Genomic DNA, 23,693 nt, shown 5'->3' with positions numbered 1-23,693 from the left:
CTGCAAAAAGCAATGGCGGGAGCCAGACATTTTGTGAAAACTCTGGGAGCAGTGGATAAGCCAAAGGGAAGTGCAGAGAACTGAAAGTGCAGTGATCCTGCTCTGAAACATAGGTATTTCCTGCATGATTCCATGATTGGGATGTGTAGGTAGGCCTCATTTAGGTCTAGGGTGGCTAACCAAGCATCCTTGGAAAGCATAGGAAGAAGCTGCTGGAGGATGAGCATTTTGAATTTTAGTATCACCAGAAAGGTGTTTAGAATGGATAGGTTGAGGATGGGGCGCCATCTACCCTCTTTTCTGGGTACCAGGAAGAGTCTGGAGTAGAAACCTTGGCCTGTCTGTTCTGCAGGAACATGCCCTATTGCCCTCATAGAGAGGAGGGAAAGGACTTGCTTTTTGGCCTCTGCCCGCTGGTTTGGGGGAAGATCTGGGACCCTTTTGGGGTTGGCTGAGTGTGAAAATAAAATTTGTATCCGTGGGACACTATGTTGAGGACCCAACAGTCATTGGTAATGGTAGCCCAGTTGCTTGGTAGAAGGAGAGTGCAGGTGGGCAGAGGGAGGAGGTAGAAGTGTAAAGTCATTGTGAGCTTTTACTATAAGGGGGTGGCTTAGCAGTCCCTGGTTTTGAAGAGCTGGAACTCTATTGCTTAGATCTCTGCATTCCCTGGGGCTGTTGTCTGGGAGGCCTGCTTCCCCTGGGTCTGGGCTGAGCTGACCTGGGGGGGGGGGGCAGGAAAGGACCAGTGCTTGGAGGGGCAATGCCTACTGAACCTCGGTGGCTGGACCTGTAAGAAGTCCTTAACTGTCTGCTTAGATTTAGCTTTTTCTTCCATCTTTGTTAGGACCTCTTCTGCCTTGGTGCCAAATAAGTTGTCTTTGTGCAAAGGTGAGTCTAATAATTTGGATTTGACATGGTCTGGCAAGGTCTGTTCCTTAAGCCAAGCATGTCTTCTAAGTACAGAACCAGTAACTGCTGCCCTGCAAGGATGTCAAGAACCACATTGTAAGGTGTGCTTAGTCACTTGACTTACAGAATGCATTAACTCTTGTAACTCTTTATTTTCTGCACAAGCAGGGAAATAAGATATTTTTTGTTTGAGGAGTTCCATGGTGTGTTGCTGATATGTCAGCACATGGAACTGACAATTTAATGCTCTAATAGCAAGAGTAGCAGAGGTGTATACTTTTTTACCCCATCTGTCTAATGCTCGGGAATCCCTATCTAAGGGGGTGGGATTCTTAGCTGAAGTTGCTTTGATTCCTTTAGGTCCTTGAGATATGACCTCGGGGTCAGCAGTAGGATTTTGTGACCCCGGGGTCAGCAGTAGGATTTTTGAAAATAAATTTGTGAGAGTCAGGGACTCTATAGTACCTGCCAGGTTTCCTGGGAGCAGGAGGGAGGGTGTCAGGGATTAGACTGGATTCCATAAAGGCATCATCCACAACATCCAGGACAGGAGGAATGGCCAGAGGTCTGTGCTGTGGAAGATCTAAGAATTCCCTGAGTCTCTTTTTTGACTGAGGATAGTCCTGACATTCCCTTTGGAAATGCTCCCTTAAAGTATGTGGGTTCCCCAAAGGAAAAGTCCTCGGGTGGGGAGGCTGAAGGGATGGATTCCTCTGCATCAGAATAAGCAGAGAGGGGTTGCATATCTTCATATTCAGATGCATCAGAGTCATCGGACTCCTGTTCAGATAAAACTACTGGGGACAAGTCTCTTTTTCTTTTGGAAGGGGTAGCTTGGCTTTCCCTGATAAGCATTATAAGGCCTTCTGACATTTTAAGCATTTGAGACTGAGGCAAAGAAGCAGGGGCCTGAGCTTGGGTCGTCAGTTTTTTGGGTGTAGTTTGTACCCTGGGCCTTAGAAACTTGGTAGTTTTTGAAAGAACTGTAGACGTGAAAGAAGTTGTCGGTCTGTGTCGAGTATTGGTAGTGTGAAGTACTTCCTTAGAAGCCTGTGCCTACTCAGCAGCTCCGGACCCATCCAAGGTAGAGAAATCTGCAGGATCCTTAGTCGAAGAAGAGTCTTGCGGCATACTGGACTACGACAGGGGGCTCGGTAGTGGCCTGTGAATCCACAGAAGCGGGCATCAGGGGCTGTGAAAGCACCTCACTGAGGACCGGAGAACTGACAACTAGCTTAATAGAAGCGTTGTCGGCAGTTTTGGACCTGTATGGTCTGTCTCTCTCTTTATCCTTACGTTTTTTCAGAAGATCGGTTGTCGAATGGCTTACTGAAGCCATATCGGAAGTCGAGGACTGAGAGCGAAAATATCTAGCTAAAGTAAGGGCCCAATGATGTATAGTTCTGGTGTTGAACAAAGCACAAATGCAGCATCAGGGGACGTCATGGTCTGGGCCTAAACAAGTGATGCAGTAGGAATGAAAATCTCGGTGTGGTATTTGCTTTCCATAGGCAAGACAGTTGTTAACTTTTTCTGACATTGGTTAGAGCAAGAAAAAAGGATCCCCAATGGGGTACTTAGCTTTAGAAGACTTCAGCTTTAATTCAGAAATGAAAAACTCAGGTAGCGGCTGACCGGCACTCGTGCAAACTGCTTCTGCTTCGGGCTCCTTGGCAAGAAAGACTGATGTAATGGCGTCAGCTGCCTGTTTATATACCACTGACGACATGACGTCAGTCCTGAAGCGACCTCCTGTATATCCACAAAACAAACAGCACCAGAATTACCCATTCTAAAGACTTAAACCATGCCTGTGATATACATAGGATCTGGAAAGATAGGTATATGTCCCAGAGACTACCCCACCTATGGAACAGGCTCCCCATCTATGTGAAGCAGAGTTCCTCCCTAACCCAATTCAAGTGCAATTTGGACAATTGGATGGGAAACCGGAAATTCATCTCTGCTTTGGCACTTATGTCTCTAATGGACACAGGTAACCTGTAAATGGTTCATCTCCAAGGCCCATGTTCACACTTATTAAGGGTATCAGAACTTGTCAGAGATTTTGGATGCATAGCTAGGTTTAAGAAGGCCCTTGTGGTCATTAGGCTAGTAAACACCTATGAACCTATGAAGCTAAGTAGGGGGCCCAGCACTGACACCTCTGGCATCCCACTGGTAACTAGTCTGCTGGCTGATGTACAGTCACCCACTCTGATAGTGTGTGTCAGGTTTGTGAGCCAGTTGGCAACCCATCTTACAATGAAGGGGTTTACATTCAGTTTGCTAAGTTTATCGGTAATGCTTGTGGGATTGTGTCGAAAGCTTTTGCCAGGTCAAGATATACTGTGTGCACAGATTTGCCCTCATCAGTGGTCTTGGTTACATTTTCAAAGAAATCATTTTAGCAGGCAGGATCTGTTCTTCATGAAGCTAGGGTAGGATCCAGGGTTTGGAGGTCACCTATATCTTTATTTATGAGATCCATAATGATATGTTCAATGGCCTTATAGATGAGGCTGGTCAGGCTTATTGGTCTGTAATTCCCCAGGTCTGTTGCTAGGCCACCTTTGCAGGTGGGGAATAACTGTTGCTGTTCTCCATTCCGCAGGATCAAAGTCTGTGGTTAGGTTATGACTGAAAAGGGTACTTAGTGATGATGCTAGTTCATGTTTTAGCCTGTTTAGAAGACAGCCTGGGATGTCATCTGGTCCCGTGGAGGCTGTGTTTACTGCCTTGGACAAGGCTTTGAGGACCTGCTCTTCAGATATGTAGGGTGGGGTGAGGAGTTTGGAGGAAGGTTTGTTGTAAGTTAGGAGGGGATATTCAAGTGCAACATTGACAACTGGATGGTGACTGTAAATTCACCCCAGGGGTGGCTGGCACCTATGTCCCTCATGGACGGGGTAGTCGGTGCTGATCAGAGAATTAGTCTGCTAACAACTACCATTTAACTATGGTCACTAAGGGTACTCGAGTTATTACATGGCTAGGCTTGTAAAGGCACTAGGGCATTAGCCTAGTAACCACCTATGAACCTATGAAATATAAAAAATTCATTACAACATATAATTTATTCTATGAGTCAGCTTGAAGAAATCTCAAACATAAGTACATTATTAATGAATAAAAAAATAAAAAATTCATACAAAAAATATTCTAACTTCAATTGGAATAGCAATCAAATGAAATACCTTGGTATAACCATTGTGTCTAATAGTAAAATAATACAAACAAACTTTCAACTGGTTGTTGACAAAATTTTAAGTTTAGTCACAAACTGGAACAAATTCTTCTTTACCATGGAAGAATGATTAATGCTTATTAAGATGGTAATTCTACCTCAAAATATTGTTTGTCTTACAGTCTTTAGTACTATCTCCACAAAAGAAAGTGATGAAGAAAACAAACAATATTCTACTTAAATGTTTTTGGCATCCTAATAAACTAAGAGTTTCCTTTGATTGGCACAGAAAAGTTTGGGATAATGGTGGAATAGGATTCCCTGATATTCATTTATATGCTACTTCAGCAATTATAAAAGTTACAGCATTGTGGATAAATTAATCTTATGATTCAAAATGGAAAGAAATACATCAAGAAATATTATTAGTAAATAATATATCACAACCAGTCATAAACAAATAGTACCTACTAGTTTTATCTGGTTATTAAAATATTTTTGTGCATACACCCTCTTCTCAAATGTACTATTTAAATAACATAATTTCGTCTTTCCAAAATTCACATAGTCTGGCCATTGTATTAATGACTTAATATTTTCTATGTTTCCAATTGCATCTACAAATGAATGCTTATTGCCATCAATTCTCACACACACACACACACACACACACACACACACACACACACACACACACACACACACACACACACATATATATATATATGCACACACAATCACACACACACACACACACACATATATATATATATATATATATATATATATATATATAGATATATATATATATATATAAGGTCCAAATACAATCAATATTCTGAGAATTGGTTAATTTTACAAATTTTTAGAGACTTTGTGAACACAGAGGTAAATAAGATATTTAACCTAGATAAGACATTGTTCCCCAAATTATTGGAATTCTTAACATTTTTCAGTAATAATGGAATGAAAAATAAATCATATTTGTTACAATTTATAAAATTCTTAAGTTAGACAACATGTTTAGACAATTCCTATTTGGAACTACTCCTCAAAAATTAATAATGAATGCTTCTCTGAAGAATACAATAAATTAATATTAAAATCTACAGATAAAACTGCATCTTCATTATATTGGAAGATTTTAACTTGGAGATTTTTACACAGAGCTTTTCTCACTCCTAACAAAATTACAATTATGTATACATCAAATAGAATTAAATGCTGGATATGTGATTCTGAAATAATAGCTGATTGGACACATATGGCATATGAATATAAAGTCATCTCCCCTTTTTGAAAAGAAATTAATAACTTTATTCAAGCTCTATGGTCAGATAGGTGTAGTATCTCTAAATCTTTAGTTTTATTTAATGCTCTGACTCCTGAGGTAATTCCAAAAACCCAAGTGCCTCTTCTTTGGTCTATTCTTGTTATAGCCAGAAATGTAATTACTAAACATTGGAAAAGTAAGGTTATCCTTTCTAGTGTTGACTTTATTAGTATGGCAAAACATGTTTGCAGTAGTGAATTTCATACTGTAAAGATGAGAACTTCTAATATTACACATTCATATAAATCTTGGAAACTTAAAGATTTGCTTGAAAAATATTAACTGTTGATGTATAATTTTGATGTATTGATCAGCTGTGGACCTATTTAAATAGTTATTTGTTTGTTTTATAATTGATTTGTTAATTTATTGTTTTAAAACCAAATAAAAAAAATAAAAAAAGAAAATGAGGTGTATGTGACAGTAAGTGTTGTCTTTTATTTGTGTAGAAGTGGAACAACATAAAAACCTGTTGATGTGACAGTACCTTCCTTCATCATCTTCTGCTGGTCATCATAAATCATTCCATAACTGTTTATGTGGATTAATACCTCTCAACCTCTTAGCAGAAGAAATATGGACAAAGCTAAAAGCAATGATGGCACGAAGGCCGAAAAATAGGGACAACTTTTAAATATTGCTCATATAAACTTGGAAGGTTGCCAGAATGAAAGGTTTTGTGTTACCATGCATTTTCTGAAGGATATGAAGTCTGAAACGTATGCATCCATCATTATTTAGTGAATTCATTCCTCACCGATTTGCAGAAAACCAGACGTTTTATGAGGGATAAATCAAAAATATGAGGCAAACATCTGGACATTCTCTGCAAATCTGGACAGTTGAGTGCTATGATGTAGCCATGTAATTGTCTGTAGATGATATTCCCTAAGATTCTGCACAGTGGCATAGCTTTCAATCTCTTATCTCCAGAATCAGGGACAAATTAAGAGAATGTGAATTAGCATGCAGTTTCTGAAGTAAAATAAGTCTATGCCTCTTATGATCATCATTTATTAAGTGAAACCCATCACCTTTTCCCCCAAAATTGCCTTTTGGCGAGGCAAAGCAAAACTTTGAGCTAAAACCAGTGACAGTTGAGGGGTATGCAGAGTGGGAATATGTTGACTGTGGGACTGTAATCACTTGCTTGGCTGTGTGAATTTACATGGTTATCAGTGAAAGTACAGCCATCTTGAAACTAAGAGCTTGCATGTGGCAAGAGTTAGATTGCATACATGTATAAGTGAATTACAGATAATTCAAGCAGTTGTTTTATATATTTTTTGGATGTTCATTTTGTGCAAGGTTAGTTTTCTTGATGCCTGCATCTAATAAATAGATTTTAAATGAATAGCTGTAAGTGGAAACATGGAGTGTTAAATAGGTAGGTGATGGATTATGTGTTGTGGTAAAGTGGAGAGTTGCTGAAGTATGATTTCAGGTGCCTGTCATATTACTGACTTGCATAAAAATGGCATTAAAGGTTTCCTGTGGAAGAAATTTTTGTTCATTTTCTAAAGAGTGTGTATGCCCCGTAAAGGTTTTTATCATCAGAACATTGTTTGTAATGACATTGTGCTGGTCAGATGAAGGAAGCTTTTTTTTTCTTTGCCAGTTCCTCTGTTGACCATCTAAGTCATCTCTCATGCCATGCAATGAGTTCATTTATTTCCTCTAGGAGGTATCTCTACAGCTCCTTCACTCTCAGGGCAAGGATCAGGTGATCTGGAAGAGGGAGCTGTCATCCATGTGATAAGAATCATATTTTTGTTTATAAGACCTGCTGTTCATGCATGTGCCCATGGCATCTATGGGGAAACATGCAATGGGCTTGCCATGTATTGTCCACTTCTACTGTGTAATACAATTATTGTTCTATCCCCCCTTACTGACAGCACATGTGTGTCATGCACATCCACACCAGTGGTTCTACAACAGAATATGTTCCGGCATGTTCTCTCATCCCACCCAGTGAGGCAAGATATTCAAACTCTGCCTCGTCATTCCTGCCTCCCCTACACCAGCTGCTACAGGTGACTAAGCCACTAATGGAACTCCACCTGGGTCATAGTCATTGTACTATTGCTCTATGTCAGTGGAGCTGACTTAGATGTAGAAAGTCTTAGCAGCATTTACTGCAGTTTTGGCTTTTGTATTCAAGCATCTATATTTAGATATTTCTCTTGTGTGGCTACTCCGTTTGTCTCTTCATTCTTTGGAGTGATTTTAGTACTGGGGCAATGTAAAGGCAGCGTTGGTTTCTTCTTCTAATCTCTCTGAGAGAAAATAGCCAGCCTTGAATTGGTGTTATGATATTGCCAAATATTGAAAGTGCTGTTGTGCTACTTTTGTCATTTAAGATTTGTTTCACACTCTTTTGGCTGTAACTCTTCAACAGATCTTTTCTGTATTGAGTCTATTGTCCATTTCACTGACCTAATTATTCGTAGGGACTTACTGGATTTCAAATACAAGTACTCACTGCATGGTGATCACTGAGAATATTTGCACAGGCTGAAATTGTGGCACATCCATGTAGGATGTTTGTTGCAACTATATCAAGGAGTGATGTATTATTTACTGTTTGGGAGTATCAGGTTGTCTATTGGGCTACTTGGGTCAGATTCAACACAGAATTAGTTACTTTAAGTTTTTCTTAATTAAGACATGGCCAATTTAAGTTAATGATTTCCTTGAATATTATGATATTTCTAGGGTATTGTTTAGTTATTTCTTGTAAACAGCATTCTGATATGTGAATTACTAATGGGGTTGAGATATTACTGGTAAAAAAGATTTCTGTGGTTGAGCATATTTTGGGCAAACAAAGCAGTTGGCCATGTTCTTCAGAGGTCTTGCATTATGCAACTTGTTTACTGTTAAGATTTAAGAGTTTTTTTGTATCATCCATCCCTTTTGCCACATGTACAGCTTGTAGTGTAAGCACTTGGAGGTCATAGTATAGCCTACAGTGATAAGGTTACAGATGTCAGCCACCAGTTATGGCCTAGAACCTCTAATAAAAGCATGAAAAAGGGGCAGAAAAGTGGAGGACTGAATATGAGTGAGACTGTGGCAAACCATTACAAAAACAAACTCAAAGGAGAAAAGGCTGTCTCTATACTGCAATCAGAGAATACTGTAATACTGCCAAACATTAAAATGCAAGCTCTGACATTACTCCTTACTGGGTAACCCTAGGAGTAATCCTTCACTGGGTGGGCCTTCTGACATTTGAAAAGTTGACTTTTACAATAACACAATTTTTCTACATGGAGTAAGGGATCTTAAGAGGAGTTACAGATGTGGAACCAAAAGCCGTCATCCATACAGAGGCAAGTCAAAGTCCCTAGCTGTTGAAGTGGCTGGTGTAATGACATAATGACATCAATACTGGCCCCTTGTAATCTGAGGAAATAACCTGTGAGACTGTTGACCCCACTAGAGGGTGCAAAGGCACTGGGTTTCACAAACTTGGTAGCTGGGAATGAAGAGTTGGCTGTCACTTTATCCTAACACTGCAAGCAACCCCACCAGTAGCCAAAGTCTTTTCTTGAACAGGGTCAGTGGCAGTGCTGATTGACTTCCTGCCTCTGCACTGTCATCCTGTTTCATCAGTTTAGTATTAGCACTTAACTATTTCAGCTGGCTTATCATTGCACATCGCTGTACTTTTTTACTTTTTTTTTTTAATCACTGCAACTTTCTTGTTGATAGGAAGATCTATGACATCTAGTGCATGCTGGTTTCATGTCCTCTTTTTTGTTTCTTAGCCCTGCAGTTGTGTTATAGTGATTACTCATTTGATTCACATCTTTTGCTTTTTCTACCCATGTGCCCAGCAATCTTTTTCCATTGTTTTTTTTTTTTTTTTCATTTGAAATATGAAACCATGTTCCACCACTCTGCATTTTCCTCTCTTGGATTCAGTCATATTGTAGTACAACATAAGGTGCCAGGTGTGCGGTCTTCAGTGATGTGACTTGTAGTGAGTTGTGTGTTACTGTCTATAATGTCATATGTGTTACTGTGTTCCATCACTTTAATACAGCTGTGCACTTCTTTATATTATATTTATGATTACAACCATATGTGTCCAATAATTGTGACATGCAGTGATAGTATGTAATATCTAGCATGTGTTGCATTACGTTAATGCTTTCAGCTACTTTGGGTTTCTGTTTGTGCAGTAAGTTTTTTTTTAATAGTTTCTCATGTCAGCTATTTGTGATTGCGTTGTTAGTATTTGTTAGATTGATTGCCTACAAGATGGGAATCCATTTTTTAAGTTCTGAGTCACAAGATCACTCAGAGTGAGCAAATGACTGCAGTCTGGAAACCTCACAATGTCAGAAAACAGAATGTTTATAAATGGCAGCTTTTTTCTTAGCATGGCAGCTGATTAGGTATTGTCAGGAAATAATTTCATACAGGAGACAGCACTGCTGAGATGATCCTTTGATGACAGCTCCATTTTGTGGAGTTCTTTGAGGTAAACCGTGGCTCTTGTTTTAAACTGTACTGATATGAAGCCTGTATTGACATTTACTCTACTACTGAATACATCAGTGGGTGTTACACTGAAACAAATGTCTGTAGTGGAATGGTCAGTATTTCTTCTAACTGCCTGCTTCCATTCCTTTACATGTCTGCAGTGTATAATGATGATCATCCTGTTTATATGAATATTAATTTGATAAACTGCTGTCTCATATGGCTGTAATTTCTAATTTCTTTGATATATGCCTTCCAATAGACAGATAACTGAGGCTGTTTAGCCAATTATGTTGTCTTAAAAATCAGCTTGCATGATATATAGATATAACACAAGTTTTCAGATTGTGAGTCAAGGAACTGATAGATTGATCAAGTGAACAAAGTGATTTTGTCTACCCAATGCACTACTATAAATGCTCAAACATCTATGTACACTGCTATTTCCTCCATGCAAATATTCTTTCTTCAAGGCTGTCATATCACAGCCAAGTTAGTTATCTTATCATACCTGGTTTCTACACATTGCACAATCATAACTCACATTTAGTAAGCATAAATTAGGCAAGATGCTCACATGGTTGACCTTTCTTCTCTCTTAAGTTAATGACCAGATAGGAAGCACAATTTACAAACCATCTGGGATTCCACAAGTTCACAACTACCTACCTCAGAATATTCTCCTGCCCCAACTGGTGACATAAAAATTTCTACACTAGTAAGGTAAAGAAGGCAAGAAATGTGGCAAATGCACAAATACAGTTGTAAACATAGAAAGCTTTTGGAACAACATCATGTTAATTAGGATCAAATGCAGGAATGGTTATTGAGAGGTGAATTTAAACCAAAAGATGAAAGGTTAATATCTGCAGCCCAAGATAGAGGACTACTTACATGTTGGTTTACAAAGTCCATTGAACATGTGGGAGAAACAGACAAATGTAGATTTTGTAGAACAGAATTGGACACAGAACACATCTTGTTGTTGGTTGTGATATACTAATGGCCAAAGGACTGTATACTGAATGGCATAATAATGTGGCAAGTGTTGCATTGGGGATTGTGCAAACATTATAATACTGAAGCAGCTGAAAAACACTGAAAACATAAGCCATATAGCATTATAGAAAATGATGAAGTTTATACCACATGGGATCACCCATTGCCAGCAGTTGAAAAAATAGATGTGAGAAAACCAGATATAGCAGTCCAGGAGAAGAACAGAAAAGTAGCATTGATCATTGAAATTGTTACACCCAGTGACTATAACTTCTTATGTACAGAGAGACACAAAGTCGTAAAATACCAGGATTTGCAGGCAGAAACAAGCGCGATGTGGAAGGGCACCCAGACAGTTCCAACAGTTGTAGGAGCAAAGAGTCTTATAAAAAGAATTTACAATTGTACTTAGATATGGTACCAATATATTTAACTCTGTACGAATTGCAGAAGGAGTCATTACTGGGCATATTGTGGCTGCTGCAAAGAGCACTTCTGGCTAACATCAAAGATTGAAACAGTACTAATTTCATGAACTTTAATCATACTTTGACTTAGGAATGGGGTCCATTCACATCATGGTATTAGAAACCCAAAAGACTTGGAGAAATTAAAAGGGTAAGGTATGCAGTGCCTTGCTCACCTTTATGGTCAGGTGTCAACAGCAACATATTACATTAGCATGCTATACACTTAAGGTCTCTGTTTTAAACAATGGCTGACTATGAGTATGGGTGGAGGTTGGAGCCATCATAAAGCCTGAATATAGACACATCCACAGTGTGGGTGTAAGTAAGACTCCTTCCCAGTACTTGCTAAATCCTCACACAGTCCAGCTTGTCAGGTCACGTAAAGCAGCAGCACGCTCTAGGCTGTCATGTGATATCATGCATATGTTTATCCTATGCATGTACGGATGTATGAAACCCTGACATATTTAATAAAGCCTTGATCCCCCTAACTGTGTATGTGTTTGTGTGTGTGCTTTCCTCAAATATTTCTTAATGTTTAGTAGCTACAGAAAATATAATAGGTTTCATTTCATTTACTAGGATGTTATGTCTAATTGTTTGAAGTTCAATAACAGCACCATAGAACTGGTTCTGTGTAAAAAAAAATCTAAACCTAAGAGTAACGCTCATTTTCTCATAGGATTATTTTGCCTCTCATGTAATTTTTCCTCTCCCTATTTTAGCACACCAGAGGTTCCATTTGAAAATCCGAGGATCATAGCTAAGATTCTCTGAGCAGCAAGACTGAAAGTGCCAATCTGGAAAATATACACAAATCAGAGGTTCAGGTACCACATCGTATTCACCTACAGGCTCAGAAGTTAGTATATATATTTCACAGGGCTGTGGGAAAAGTGCTTTTATGGCTTTACAACATGTTTTGAGATCTACTATAGTTGTCTGCCAATCACAGCTTATTTTTCATAGCTGTGATTCACACAATTACTGGTCTCAGATTTCTGGTACAGTACCTTCCCTGGAAGTTAGATACAGCAGGCATATTTGCAGAGTTCCGTTTTCAGAAGAAGTTAGTTATTTCTGTCTGCTTTTGGTATCAGCTGTACTAATCCCCTGTGATTTGAAATTTCCCAGACAGATGCAAATTTCTGTCAAATTCCATGCAACCTGTAAATGTTGGTAAAGGATGTGCAAATGAAATGGATATCCCATGTGTAATACATATGGATTAAGCAAAAGTTGTGACAGCACCCTAAATTTCTTATAACTCAACATGGGTGTAAATCTGTAACATTTTATTTGCAGCAACTTGCTTTATGCACTTTGTTCTTCTTATTCCTGTTTTACTAGAATAACGTATGCAAGTTTTTGCTGTAATCCATCCCAGAAGTCAGTCACATTCTATCATGTGTGAATGTGTCCATATTTAAGAAAGAGTGTAAAAAATGCACCACTAGGGGGCACCCACAATCTTTCATTTAAGTATGAATGATAATTCAGTGAAAGCAGTGAATGAAACCTCAGAGACTTCAGCTAAAGCATGTAGTAGCTATCCTGGCTGTATCTGCATAAGAAATATATTGCAAATTCTCAATACACAATTTAAAACTGAGCTTTGTTGTATGGAAAAGTGGATTAACTGAAACAGTTTCATGCATTTTGCAAAATGTTGAGCTTGACTGCTGCTAGCGTAAGAAGTATTTGAAGCAATAAGCTTATCAAATGATAAAATGGAAATGCACCACTGAGACATAATGAATGAACTGAAACAGCTTCATGTCTGGTTGCCAATGGCAGCAGGAGAGATACTCATTCACTTTACCTAACAGATGCCTTGCCAACAACTATGCACTCAAATGAGATTTCACAGTAACACAGAGTACCTAATACATTTAATCAGCCGTTGAAACTATCTGCCTAATAACTTCATTTAAAATGCAAGGTTCATATGAATACTGTTTAGTGCTAGTAAAAGGCTGGGGGTTAGAATCATGACTTTTTTTCTTCCAGTAATATGCACATTTATAGATCATGGTTAGTTTAATTTATATTTTTTGGTACATTAGTTACTTATTACTGCTTATATTTTGGATTCTGAATTCCACTGCATTTTAAGCAGTGTCATGCATTGCTTTATATATTTGGTTTTCTGTTGCTTTTACTTTAGTATGGTGACATGAAGATGACAGCTCTGCTAAAGGAAGGGAAAATAGGACCACAAAGCTGTTTTCTTTGAAATAAAATTTAACCTGGAAAACCCAACTAAACCCGTAGCAGTTAGGAACTATTCTAAAGCAAACTACTTCATAATAAACTACAGCTTGTCAAAATTCACATCTCCCCAAAACCCAGAGAACACAAACAGTTATCCAGAATTATTCACAAAAATCCTGTACAAACATGTAAATGGCTGTATTGAGGCACCATACCTATGGGAAGTAATCCCAAATCTAACCTCCAAAACAACCCCACTGGTGGAATTCTCACCTTAACTGGGTATGTAACATAAGAAAAAAAAGTCATGGCCAAAAATAAGAAACAGCAACTGTCATAGAGACAACAGCTCTCTGACTCAACTAAACAAGAAACTAAAAGGTATAATAAAGTCCAGTACGGCCAATTCCCAGGTCAGGGTAGACTCAGAGGCTAATGACAATGACAAGATCTTCTTCAGCTATGTCAGGAACCTTAAAGGTTCAATAAGCAGTGTGCAGAACTGGTCATAAATGGCACTACATTCACTGACCTGGCTGACATATTGAAACTACTGACTAATAAATTTAGCTCTAACTTCAACCCCATCCCCCACTGCACCATGTGAAATCCCTTCTAGCATCTCTTCCCTACTATCAACAGGGAGCAGTTCCTGGAGGTTCTCACTAAGGCCAAAAATGCTGCTTCAGTGTGCCCCGACAATATCCCTGGTTGCCTCCTAAATAGCTTAAAATGTGTACTAGCAGGGCCACTTGAGGCACTCTTCAGCAGCAGCCTCAAAACAGGTTCAATGCCAAGTGAATGGAGGCCACAACAGTCATCCCCCTTCATAAGGGTGGAATATCAACTGACCATGGGAACTACAGACCCATCATGACATTGGCAACCTACAAACACTAGACCCATCCCAGTGTGGCTTTAAGGGAAGGTCTTGTCTACTCATCCTGGTAGACTTCTTCGAGAGGGTCACCATTCCTGCAGAAGAGAGGCAAATACTGCATACCACCTACCATAACCTGGCCAAGTTGTTCAATACAATAACCCACTCATGTATCATTGACAAACTCTCAGAACTGGACATAAATCCCTACATAACTCACTTGACTTCTGGCTGGCTCACAGGTAGGACCCAAGAAGTCAGGATCAGTGAGACCACCTCCACCAGGAGACTGTCTCCAGTGGAGTACCCTAAGTCTCCATGTTGAGTCCACTCCTGTTTGGCATCTACTTCTCAGAAGTCAAGGTTAATGCCAAAGGCCTCTGGCTCATCATGTTTGCAGATGAGTGTAAATTGGGAGCTATCATAGATTCCCACCATAAATCCAACATCCTACAAGAGGGCCTAACACAAAGAAATTACTAGTGCCAAAGCCACGGATTAAAACTCAACATGAAGAAATGTATTATAGTGCCTTTTGGGAAATCATCCACCCAAGTTAATTAGTCCATCAATAAAACACCCTTAGAAGTTGACCCAGTAGTTAGGGATCTGGGAACATATGTAGATAGTCATCTGGCCTTCAACCAACATGTAGCTAAAATAGCAAAAAAAAATCATTCTGTCATCCATCTCATAAGCAAGAGTATAGCAGGTCCAAGGAAGTATAGTACCACTATATTCAGCCCTTATCAGAGCCATAATTGAGGACAATGCCCCCTTTGACATGTACCTAACCAGGCACTTGCAACAGTTGGAAGGTCCTCAAAGGTTCTTCACCAGGAGAATCTGGGGTATGAATATCCTGTCCAACACAGATTGCCTTAAGGCCGTATCTCTGTACTCTGTCTCCTACAGATTACTGAAAGGTGATCTATGCCTAGTCTATAAGGCATCCTCTGATCCAGCACTAATGGATCTCATGCATATCTACAAAACAAACAGCACAAACACTAGATCCCAGAACCTGAACTTTACCTGTGACATAAATAAAACATGTCGGAGAGGCCAATGTTTATCAAAGGAACCCCACACTGTGGAATAGGCTCCCTAGCCACGTGAAGCAGAGTTCATCCCTGACCCTATTCAAAGTAAACCTTGATCATTGGATGGGAAATCACAGATTAAACCCTGGTCTAGTACCCATGTTTCTGATTAACAGACGTCAACCAGATAACCCTTAAATATCTTAAATATCTCCTTACTAATATACCCCACCATATAAGCATCCAAAGTACTCAGGGACAAAACTGGGTTAGGTTGCACGGTTGGGCTTATAAAGACCCTGGTGGTCATTAGCCTAGAATAAACCTACGAATCTATGAACCTATATACAGAGGTCTAGAAAATACTTTGTAAATATAGCGTTAATTACTCTAAAAGTAATATTTTTGTTGCAGTGAAAGTTATGAACAGAAAGAAAATGAGTACTCTATGATCACATACACACAAAAAGTCTGAGAACATTAAATGTCTTATGTCCAGTGTCTATCTGCAAGACGACAATTAGATAATTTTATATTATCAGATGTCATAGTTCTGAATTGTTTTTAATATATTAAAAGTGATTGGTTTGACCCCTTTTATGCTGCACATCAATAGATCCTTTTAACCACATTAATGAAAGACATACCTTGACATTTCATTTGGCAGTGGTGTACTTACCCCATAAACAAGCTCTCCAACCATCCCATTCCAGATTTTTGTTTCAGAGTCCCTTGCTCCGTACTTCCCATCAGGAACAATGGCAATCTTGTATTTGATGCCAATGTGATTTGCGATCTCTGCTGCCAGATCTACACAGTAACCTTCGTACTTGTCATTCCCTTCAAACTGCTCGTGATTTTTCTTGTACATGACATACGGGGCTTCCTGTTATGAGACAGGGTAACAGAGCTGTCAGACTGAGTTACACATGGCACTCTGTATGTGTTTGCTTTTGATCCTTAACAGAATAACACATATCACATTCAAGGTAGCAAACATGTCTGGTAATGAGGATCTCCGAAGCATTCGTTAGTAGTGACTTGTATCTGTACATAAGCCCTTTTGTAGCATTTGAGATAAAATATAAGATGGAAATAAATCAAATGCAAAGTGACAATTATCATGATGTTTTACTTCACTCACTCCTTATTATTAATGAAGTCTACAAATGTTACCACTGAATTAATAGTAATAATCAACTATTACATCTGAAGGTAGCTTTTATTTTTCCATGTGTGTCTAAACTCTTCTTATAACATTGAAGGACCGGATTGCTCTACATTCTGTGGAGCTCAGCCCATAGAAATTGCAGAGCATGACAATGTCAACTTCTAAATAATATCCATGATCCAGGAATTCATAATATATCTGCAACATGTTGATTACCTGTGGTATTAAACTTGGTTATTAAGAAAGAGCACAGCATTATTTGTACTATGCACTGTTATCATTCTGAAGATTATTAGTGCTTTTGTCACAGGAAGTATATTTTCTCTACACATTTTTACTGATTACATCCTTATGCTGACAGCCATATTTTGCAAGCTGTATTTTATGTCTTCACTCCAGTTTCAATGCTCCTTGCCTCAAATCCCAGTGTCCTTAGAATTTTCATGTATAAGGTGTATAAACCAAGCTGCTTGAAGCACTGCATGTCACAGCAGCTAGTCATGGGAAGCACTGCATGTCATAGTAGCTAGTCATTGGAAGCACTGCATGTCATGGCAGCTAGTCATTGGAAGCACTGCATACCATGCCAGCTAGTCATGGGAAGCACTGCATGTCACGGCAGCTAGTCATGGGAGGGACTACATGTCATACCAGCTAGTCATGGGAAGCACTGCATATCATGGCAGTTAGTCATGGGAAGCACTGCATGTCACGGCAGCTAGTCATGGGAAGCACTGCATATCACAGCAACTAGTCATGGGAAGCACTGCATGTCATGGCAGCTAGTCATGGGAAACACTACATGTCATTGCAGCTAGTCATGGGAAGCACTGCATATCATGGCAGCTAGTCATGGGAAGTACTGCATGTCACAGCAGCTAGTCATGGTAAGTACTGCATTTCACGACAACTAGTCATGGGTCATTGGTGTTTGCAAAACTCAGATAGCCAGTAGCTCTATGGAACTTTTTTGTGTTGAAAGAAAACAAAATCTTAGCAACCAAATTTAACAACATTAGAACAATATTGATTGGAAGTGATCTGGAAAAAATGAAATAAGAGTCTTATGTGCTGCAGATAGGTAAATCTAACATAATAAAAGTAATTGAAAAAGGTTCTTTTCTAAATGCTACAGAAAAATTTGGAAGTCTGTATCACCTGGCTGTCTACAGACCCTAAACACTGTGTCTATCTCTATGGGCTAAGGTAGTTGTAATAATTTGATGTCAGTTTTGCTTTCAGTCTTCACCAAAATCTGTCTAATGTATCTTCCACTTAGAACTAATCAGCAGGTAAAATTGCTCTGCAGAAATAAGCTTTGCATCAGAATTAACTTCTCGAGTGAGCTTTATTGGCAGCAAACATTTGAACCCCTAATAGGAATGGGAAAAACACCAATGAACAGCAATGCCAGGGCGAATATGGACTGAACTATCATTTCTTCTAAAATATAAAAAAAGAAAGCCTGCAGTTGAGAACTGTCTGTAGAAATCTACAGTCAATATTATTCAAAATATAACTCCCTGGGAGATGGCAGGTTTTTGGCAACTAGGAAGTAGATGCTTTTCTATTGGTACGTGCACCAGCATTGCCACCTCAGTGCATTACATCACCATGCCTGACCTGTTATAAAATGGTCATGCTTTTGCTTCAGAATATGCCACATAGAGACACACAGAGATCTCCATACTTGCCCACCGTGGAATTTGGATGCCAGATGTTTGCCTTATTTATATATTTCAAAGTAATCATCCACCTATCTTTCAAAGGCAATAATTGTGGGATACCTAAACTAAATATTATTCCCCCTTAAAGAATTTATTTAAATGCATCTTCCAACAGCAACAACAGCACACGAAGAGAATACACACACACACACACACACACACACACACACACACACACACACACACACACATACAAACACACACACATGCACACATATACAAAGCACAAAGAACTTTGGAGAAGGATTTCAATATGTACTACGATCAAAGGATTCTGTTATTATTCTGATCATCAGTCTTCAGAACATCAAGGCTGTATGTACGAAAAAGGAAACGTTATACTAAGTATTGTTGTACTTTGGAGTACTCCCCTACTCTGAGGTACAGCCGTGTCAGAGTTAGTATATATAAGCAGAAGGGGTACAGGAGGCACAGCCCCCATATCTAGGGTAAATGCTTTAATGGTATTACAGTAAGTTTCAGCATTCACTATGCTTCAAAAACAACTGTAATTTGTTTCACAGTTGTAGAACTTGCAGTTAAGGGATTCATACTTCTGTTGGGGGGCATCCAGGGTCAATTTATAACAGAATTAGACTAGTACATAAAAGTATGACTGTTTTTATAAAACAATACAGTGAAAAAATAGATCTGCAATATTATAAAGCAGCTTGTTTTTTATTCTTCATTTTATTTTTTAAATTTCTGATTCAGCTTAAGTGCAAATGTACAGAGAGGACCAAGAATGAATGCTGATTATCCTGACATGATGAATGTGCTATATTAGTGAACCCTTAGGTGCTTTAACATAATGTACAATGTTGCAATGTATTTTCATCTGCAAACACCAAGTCTTGCCAAGATACTAGCATTAAACTTTGATACTTTGTCCTGTGATCTGTACTTCAGGCCACCTGCAAATTTATTTAGAAAAACACCTTCAAGATGATAATGAGGAAGGTGATCATAAAAGAAGTGGTAATTCAATTCAAAGTAAAGCAACACTCGGAGGGAAAACAAAATTTAACTTTGGTGTGAGAGGTCAACTGTAACGGTCATGTATAGTCATAACAAAACACTTTATTTACTGCTGATAATTTTTTACCTTCAAAACAGGTCTCTTTTAATAATCTGTAAAGAGAAGAGTAGCAATTCAGGGAGCAACTAGGTTTTGCTTTGGGCAGAGGTCTTTGTCCAGGTATCCTTCCTTGGAGTTAACGTGAATAGTTACGGAAGTGACATCAGTCAGGATGGAGTCATTGTGGTGGAGGGGAGTTATTTAAGGCTGTCAGGAAAGGAGTTAGGTCTTTAGGAGGAGGCATTTTGTGTGAATCCTCCCACCCACCCAACTTTTTGTTGGAATTAGTGAGTAGTTTAAGCAATAGGCATTTTCAAAAGGCTGACACTTCACCCAGTTAACATTTTTTTGCAGTGAATTAGTATTGTAAGAGAGAGGAATGGTAATAACTCTGCTTTGTTTGTTATGGCTGTTAGTGAGCACAAGACTGTGACCCTAGTACTGAAGTTAAGGAAGGATTACAGGTGGTGAGCATTCAGTACATGCCTATAATAGACATGCCCTGGGATACAATAATGCCTACACTAGGTGTACACTAAATGTACACCGTTCTGAGTGAACAGACAACACATGCAAAACTGACACCTTCTTCCTCCTAATTTTAGTTTCCCTACTGATTTTCTTGCAGCTTTAAATATTGACAGGGTTTCATAAAGGTTACCATGAAGTGTAGACTACATGTACACTTAACATAATCTTTCTGAGTGACTAGAAAATACAAAAATGTGTTAGGGATATTCTTGAATATATATTTTTACTATTTATTGCTTATTCTTACTATTTGTTGCCCTTTTTATTATCTGCTGTCTACTTTTTTACTATATTGAATTGCTATAAATTAATCTGCACTGTTGTACTGCAATTATCTGCCTTATTGGGCCTGTTAAATTGCTTTTTGTTACTGTTTTTACTGTTTGCAAAACTTTTTGCTATTTTCACTGTTCATAAAGTATTTACTGGAAATTTTCTCTGTTTCTAAAGCGTCTGTTTATTTGTTCTGATTTTCCCTCCATGGAGTGTGTTATATAATTGAATTGTTTACAGTTAAACTCATTCTTTAGAGTCTCCTTGCTCTTATTGCTATTTAAAACATTTATTTAGTGTCTCACTGCTGTTTTTCTGCTGTGGTAAACATTTCTTTAGTGCTTACAGCCTAATATAGTGTAGCTAGTAGTTGTAGCATAGTCCAGATTCAGGTTTGCTGCATCTGGTCTTGCTTGTTTGTAGTGGCTGTTTGTTCTGAGCACATTTTCCACACCATCTTGGATTGGAAAGGGCCCTTCTGGACTCTAGTGAGAGGATTGTGCTGATTGGTACCTGGCTGGTAAAGGTTGGCTGGTCTAAGGCTTGGAGTAAGCACCTCATTGGTTCTTTTGAGCCTTTTTTTACATTTGTTTAGGTTTTAACCTTCTAGTATTTATGCCCCACCTTTGACTGTGTTTCTGCTTGTCTGCACATTGCTCAGCACCATGTACTGCCTCACAATTGTGTGCCATAGCTGAAAGATAATTTTGACAATTTTTCCCTTAGATACAGCTGTATCCCATTAGTGCAGTCCTCATCTTTAGCACATTTTCAGGCAAAGAGACATTGCTAATGAAGCTGTGTAAGCACCCATTGTGATAACACCCTGAAGAGTTTTTCCTTAGGTCCTGCTGCACTGACTAGTGTAGCACTAAGCCTAGCCTCTGAGGTACTAATACACCTCACTCACTAGTTATTCCTATGTGTGACCCCTTTTCCTGCCACATTCCTGTTTCTGACCATATACACTTATCTAGCACTATGGATGGACAACTTCCCACAATTTCTCCAGCGAGCTTGATCGAAATGGGCATCTTGAGGCAATGTAGCAATTGCCTCATGTACACAAACAACCCCCTACTTCTAGTCCACACAAACTTAGCATGTGAGAGATGCAGTTATATTAAAAACCTTGAATCCATGCTCTTTTATACACCAGCCAGTACATCTGACACTGAGCGGGTTGTCAGCATGCACACCTTACCACCTACTCCACCCGAATCCACATCACACATACCTACATATGCAGAGGGCCTCACCAGAAGCTTACCTAAACACCAGAGATCTTGCAAACACAAACACAAGCATGCTGCACATAATACTTCCTCTGCAGAACACAATACATACAACAGCTCATGCACCAGTGTCTCACCTGTCAAGCCCATAAGGCTAAACACTAAACCCAACATATTAGTTATAGGTGACTCCGTCGTGAGACACACAGATGTCTCTTTCACCAGGCTGGAAAAGGAAAAGATCACAGTCAGCTGTCTGTCAAGTGCCAGGATCCACCATATCACACATGCACTCAAGTCTCTCAACAACAGATACTGTTATGACTCCGTCATAGTCCATGTTGGTGTGAATGACTTGAGATGTACCTCTCTGGACTATATAAAAAGAGGCATGACTGAGGTCTCGAACTATGTGTCTCAGGCAGGTGTCCCTAGTCTTATGCAGCATTTTAACTTCACCTAGAATGATGCCTCAATACAAACAGAAAATGATTGACTTCAATAATTGGCTTAGATTCTGGTGTCTTTCTAAAGGGATCCAGTATCTGTCAGCCTGGGATGACATGATCAACAGACCTCAGTGCTTTGCCAGAGATGGTCTTCATCTGCCACCCCTAGGATTTTGGCTACTGGCTAGGGCTCTTGCCACTCCCATAGTGCCTTTTTTAGGCAGTGTCACAAGGACAAAACTCCTGATGTAAAATTACCAACAGCACCCTCAAGGTAATGCTGCTAAATGCTAGGAGTCTTAACATGAAACTGCACTCACTGGAAGCAATCCTCTCCCTGGAGGATGCAGACATTTGTGCAGTCACAGAACTTGGTTCAAGGCTGTGGAGAGCACCCCAGCCATACTGAGTTACACCTCCTTCCACACCTTCAGACCACAAACAGAAAGTAAGAAAACTAAAGGAGGTGGTGTATCAATATTCATCAAAGATAAATACATCTCCAGATTGGCTAAACAGTATGATGCCCTAGAGATGTTTTAGGTGCAATTAACTGTTGGTAGGACACCTACTAAAGTCATTGCCAGCTACAGAACTCCCTCCATGAATCAGGACACCCATTCTGCCTATTTGGAACAACTTGAGTCTATCAAGATACATCCAAACACCATAGTTTTGGGTGATTTTAACTACCCTAGCATTGACTGGGTGAATTACTCATGCTCAAACTCACCTGCCCAAAGGTTCTTCGACTTTGTCAACTCCAGTGCCCTTAGACCAGCTGGTTGCCACTCCCACTAGCAGTACCAACATCTTGGATCTGATGCTTACAAATATGGGAGACCAATGTAACACCCCCACTGTGAGTTCAGCCCTGGTGAGAGCTGGCCACAGATCAGTCTCATTTGAAGTAACTATCACACCTGACCCCAGCCCCCCTCCCCCCCCAGCAGCCACTAGACTAAAAAACATCTCCAAAGCAGATTATAACCTTTTACGGGATGGTGCAATTAACTTCACTACACCTCCACCCCCAGACAGAACTGGTAACTATGCCGAGCTCTACACCAATGTCCTATACAAGCACCTGTATAACTGCATTGACTCGGTAGTACTTGTTAGGACCAAAACAAGCTCTTCAAGGAAGAGCAAACCTGTCTGGTGGAGAACTGCCATTAACAGGCTTTACAATAAAAGGAAGAAACTGCTGTCTAACAGTAAGAAGGAGCGGGCTTTAAATTGGAGACACTCCATCCTTAGCTTAAATAAGCAAATAAGATTTCTTGTGAAGTCCTCCAAGGCAAACTGTGAATCCAAATTAGCTTCCTCAACAAAGGACAACCATAAGGCATTCTTTAGTTACATCGTAATCTAAAAGGTAAGGCCCAGATCTGCGCTGAACTGGTAGTTAATGGTAACACATATGCTGAGCTGGTGGACATAGCTAACCTAGTAGCTGACTGGTTTGGTGAATACTTCACTCCCCCCGTCCCCATCACACATACCTCATGACATCCCTATCACCTGTCCCCTACCTTGTATCTCTAAAGAGGAAGTCATTAACATCCTCTTTAAAGTCAAAACTACAGCATCAATGGGACCTGATAACATACAGCATCAATGGGACCTGATAACATCCCAGGCTATGTCCTACATGGGCTCAAACAAGAATTATCATCATTATTGGGTACTCT

At 39.4% G+C, this 23,693-nt stretch overlaps 1 protein-coding gene across 7 annotated transcripts in view; it reads right to left on the bottom strand.

Annotated features, from left to right (window-relative positions):
- GRIA4 (glutamate ionotropic receptor AMPA type subunit 4) overlaps positions 1-23,693 on the bottom strand; it is a 2,450,678-nt gene that overhangs the window by 512,149 nt on the left and 1,914,836 nt on the right. For all 7 annotated transcript variants that reach the window (XM_044072595.1, XM_044072594.1, XM_044072591.1 and 4 more), the window contains exon 10: positions 16,215-16,421. In XM_044072595.1, the coding sequence (XP_043928530.1) occupies positions 16,215-16,421 (207 nt within the window). The remainder of the gene's footprint in view (positions 1-16,214; positions 16,422-23,693) is intronic.

This window comes from Protopterus annectens, chromosome 5.part0 (assembly GCF_019279795.1).
Source record: "Protopterus annectens isolate FY-2018-M chromosome 5.part0, PAN1.0, whole genome shotgun sequence".
In the NCBI taxonomy this organism is placed as follows: Eukaryota; Metazoa; Chordata; order Ceratodontiformes; family Protopteridae; genus Protopterus; species Protopterus annectens.
The sequence above is the reverse complement of the archived record's forward strand: the minus strand, read 5'-3'. Positions and strand labels throughout refer to the sequence as shown.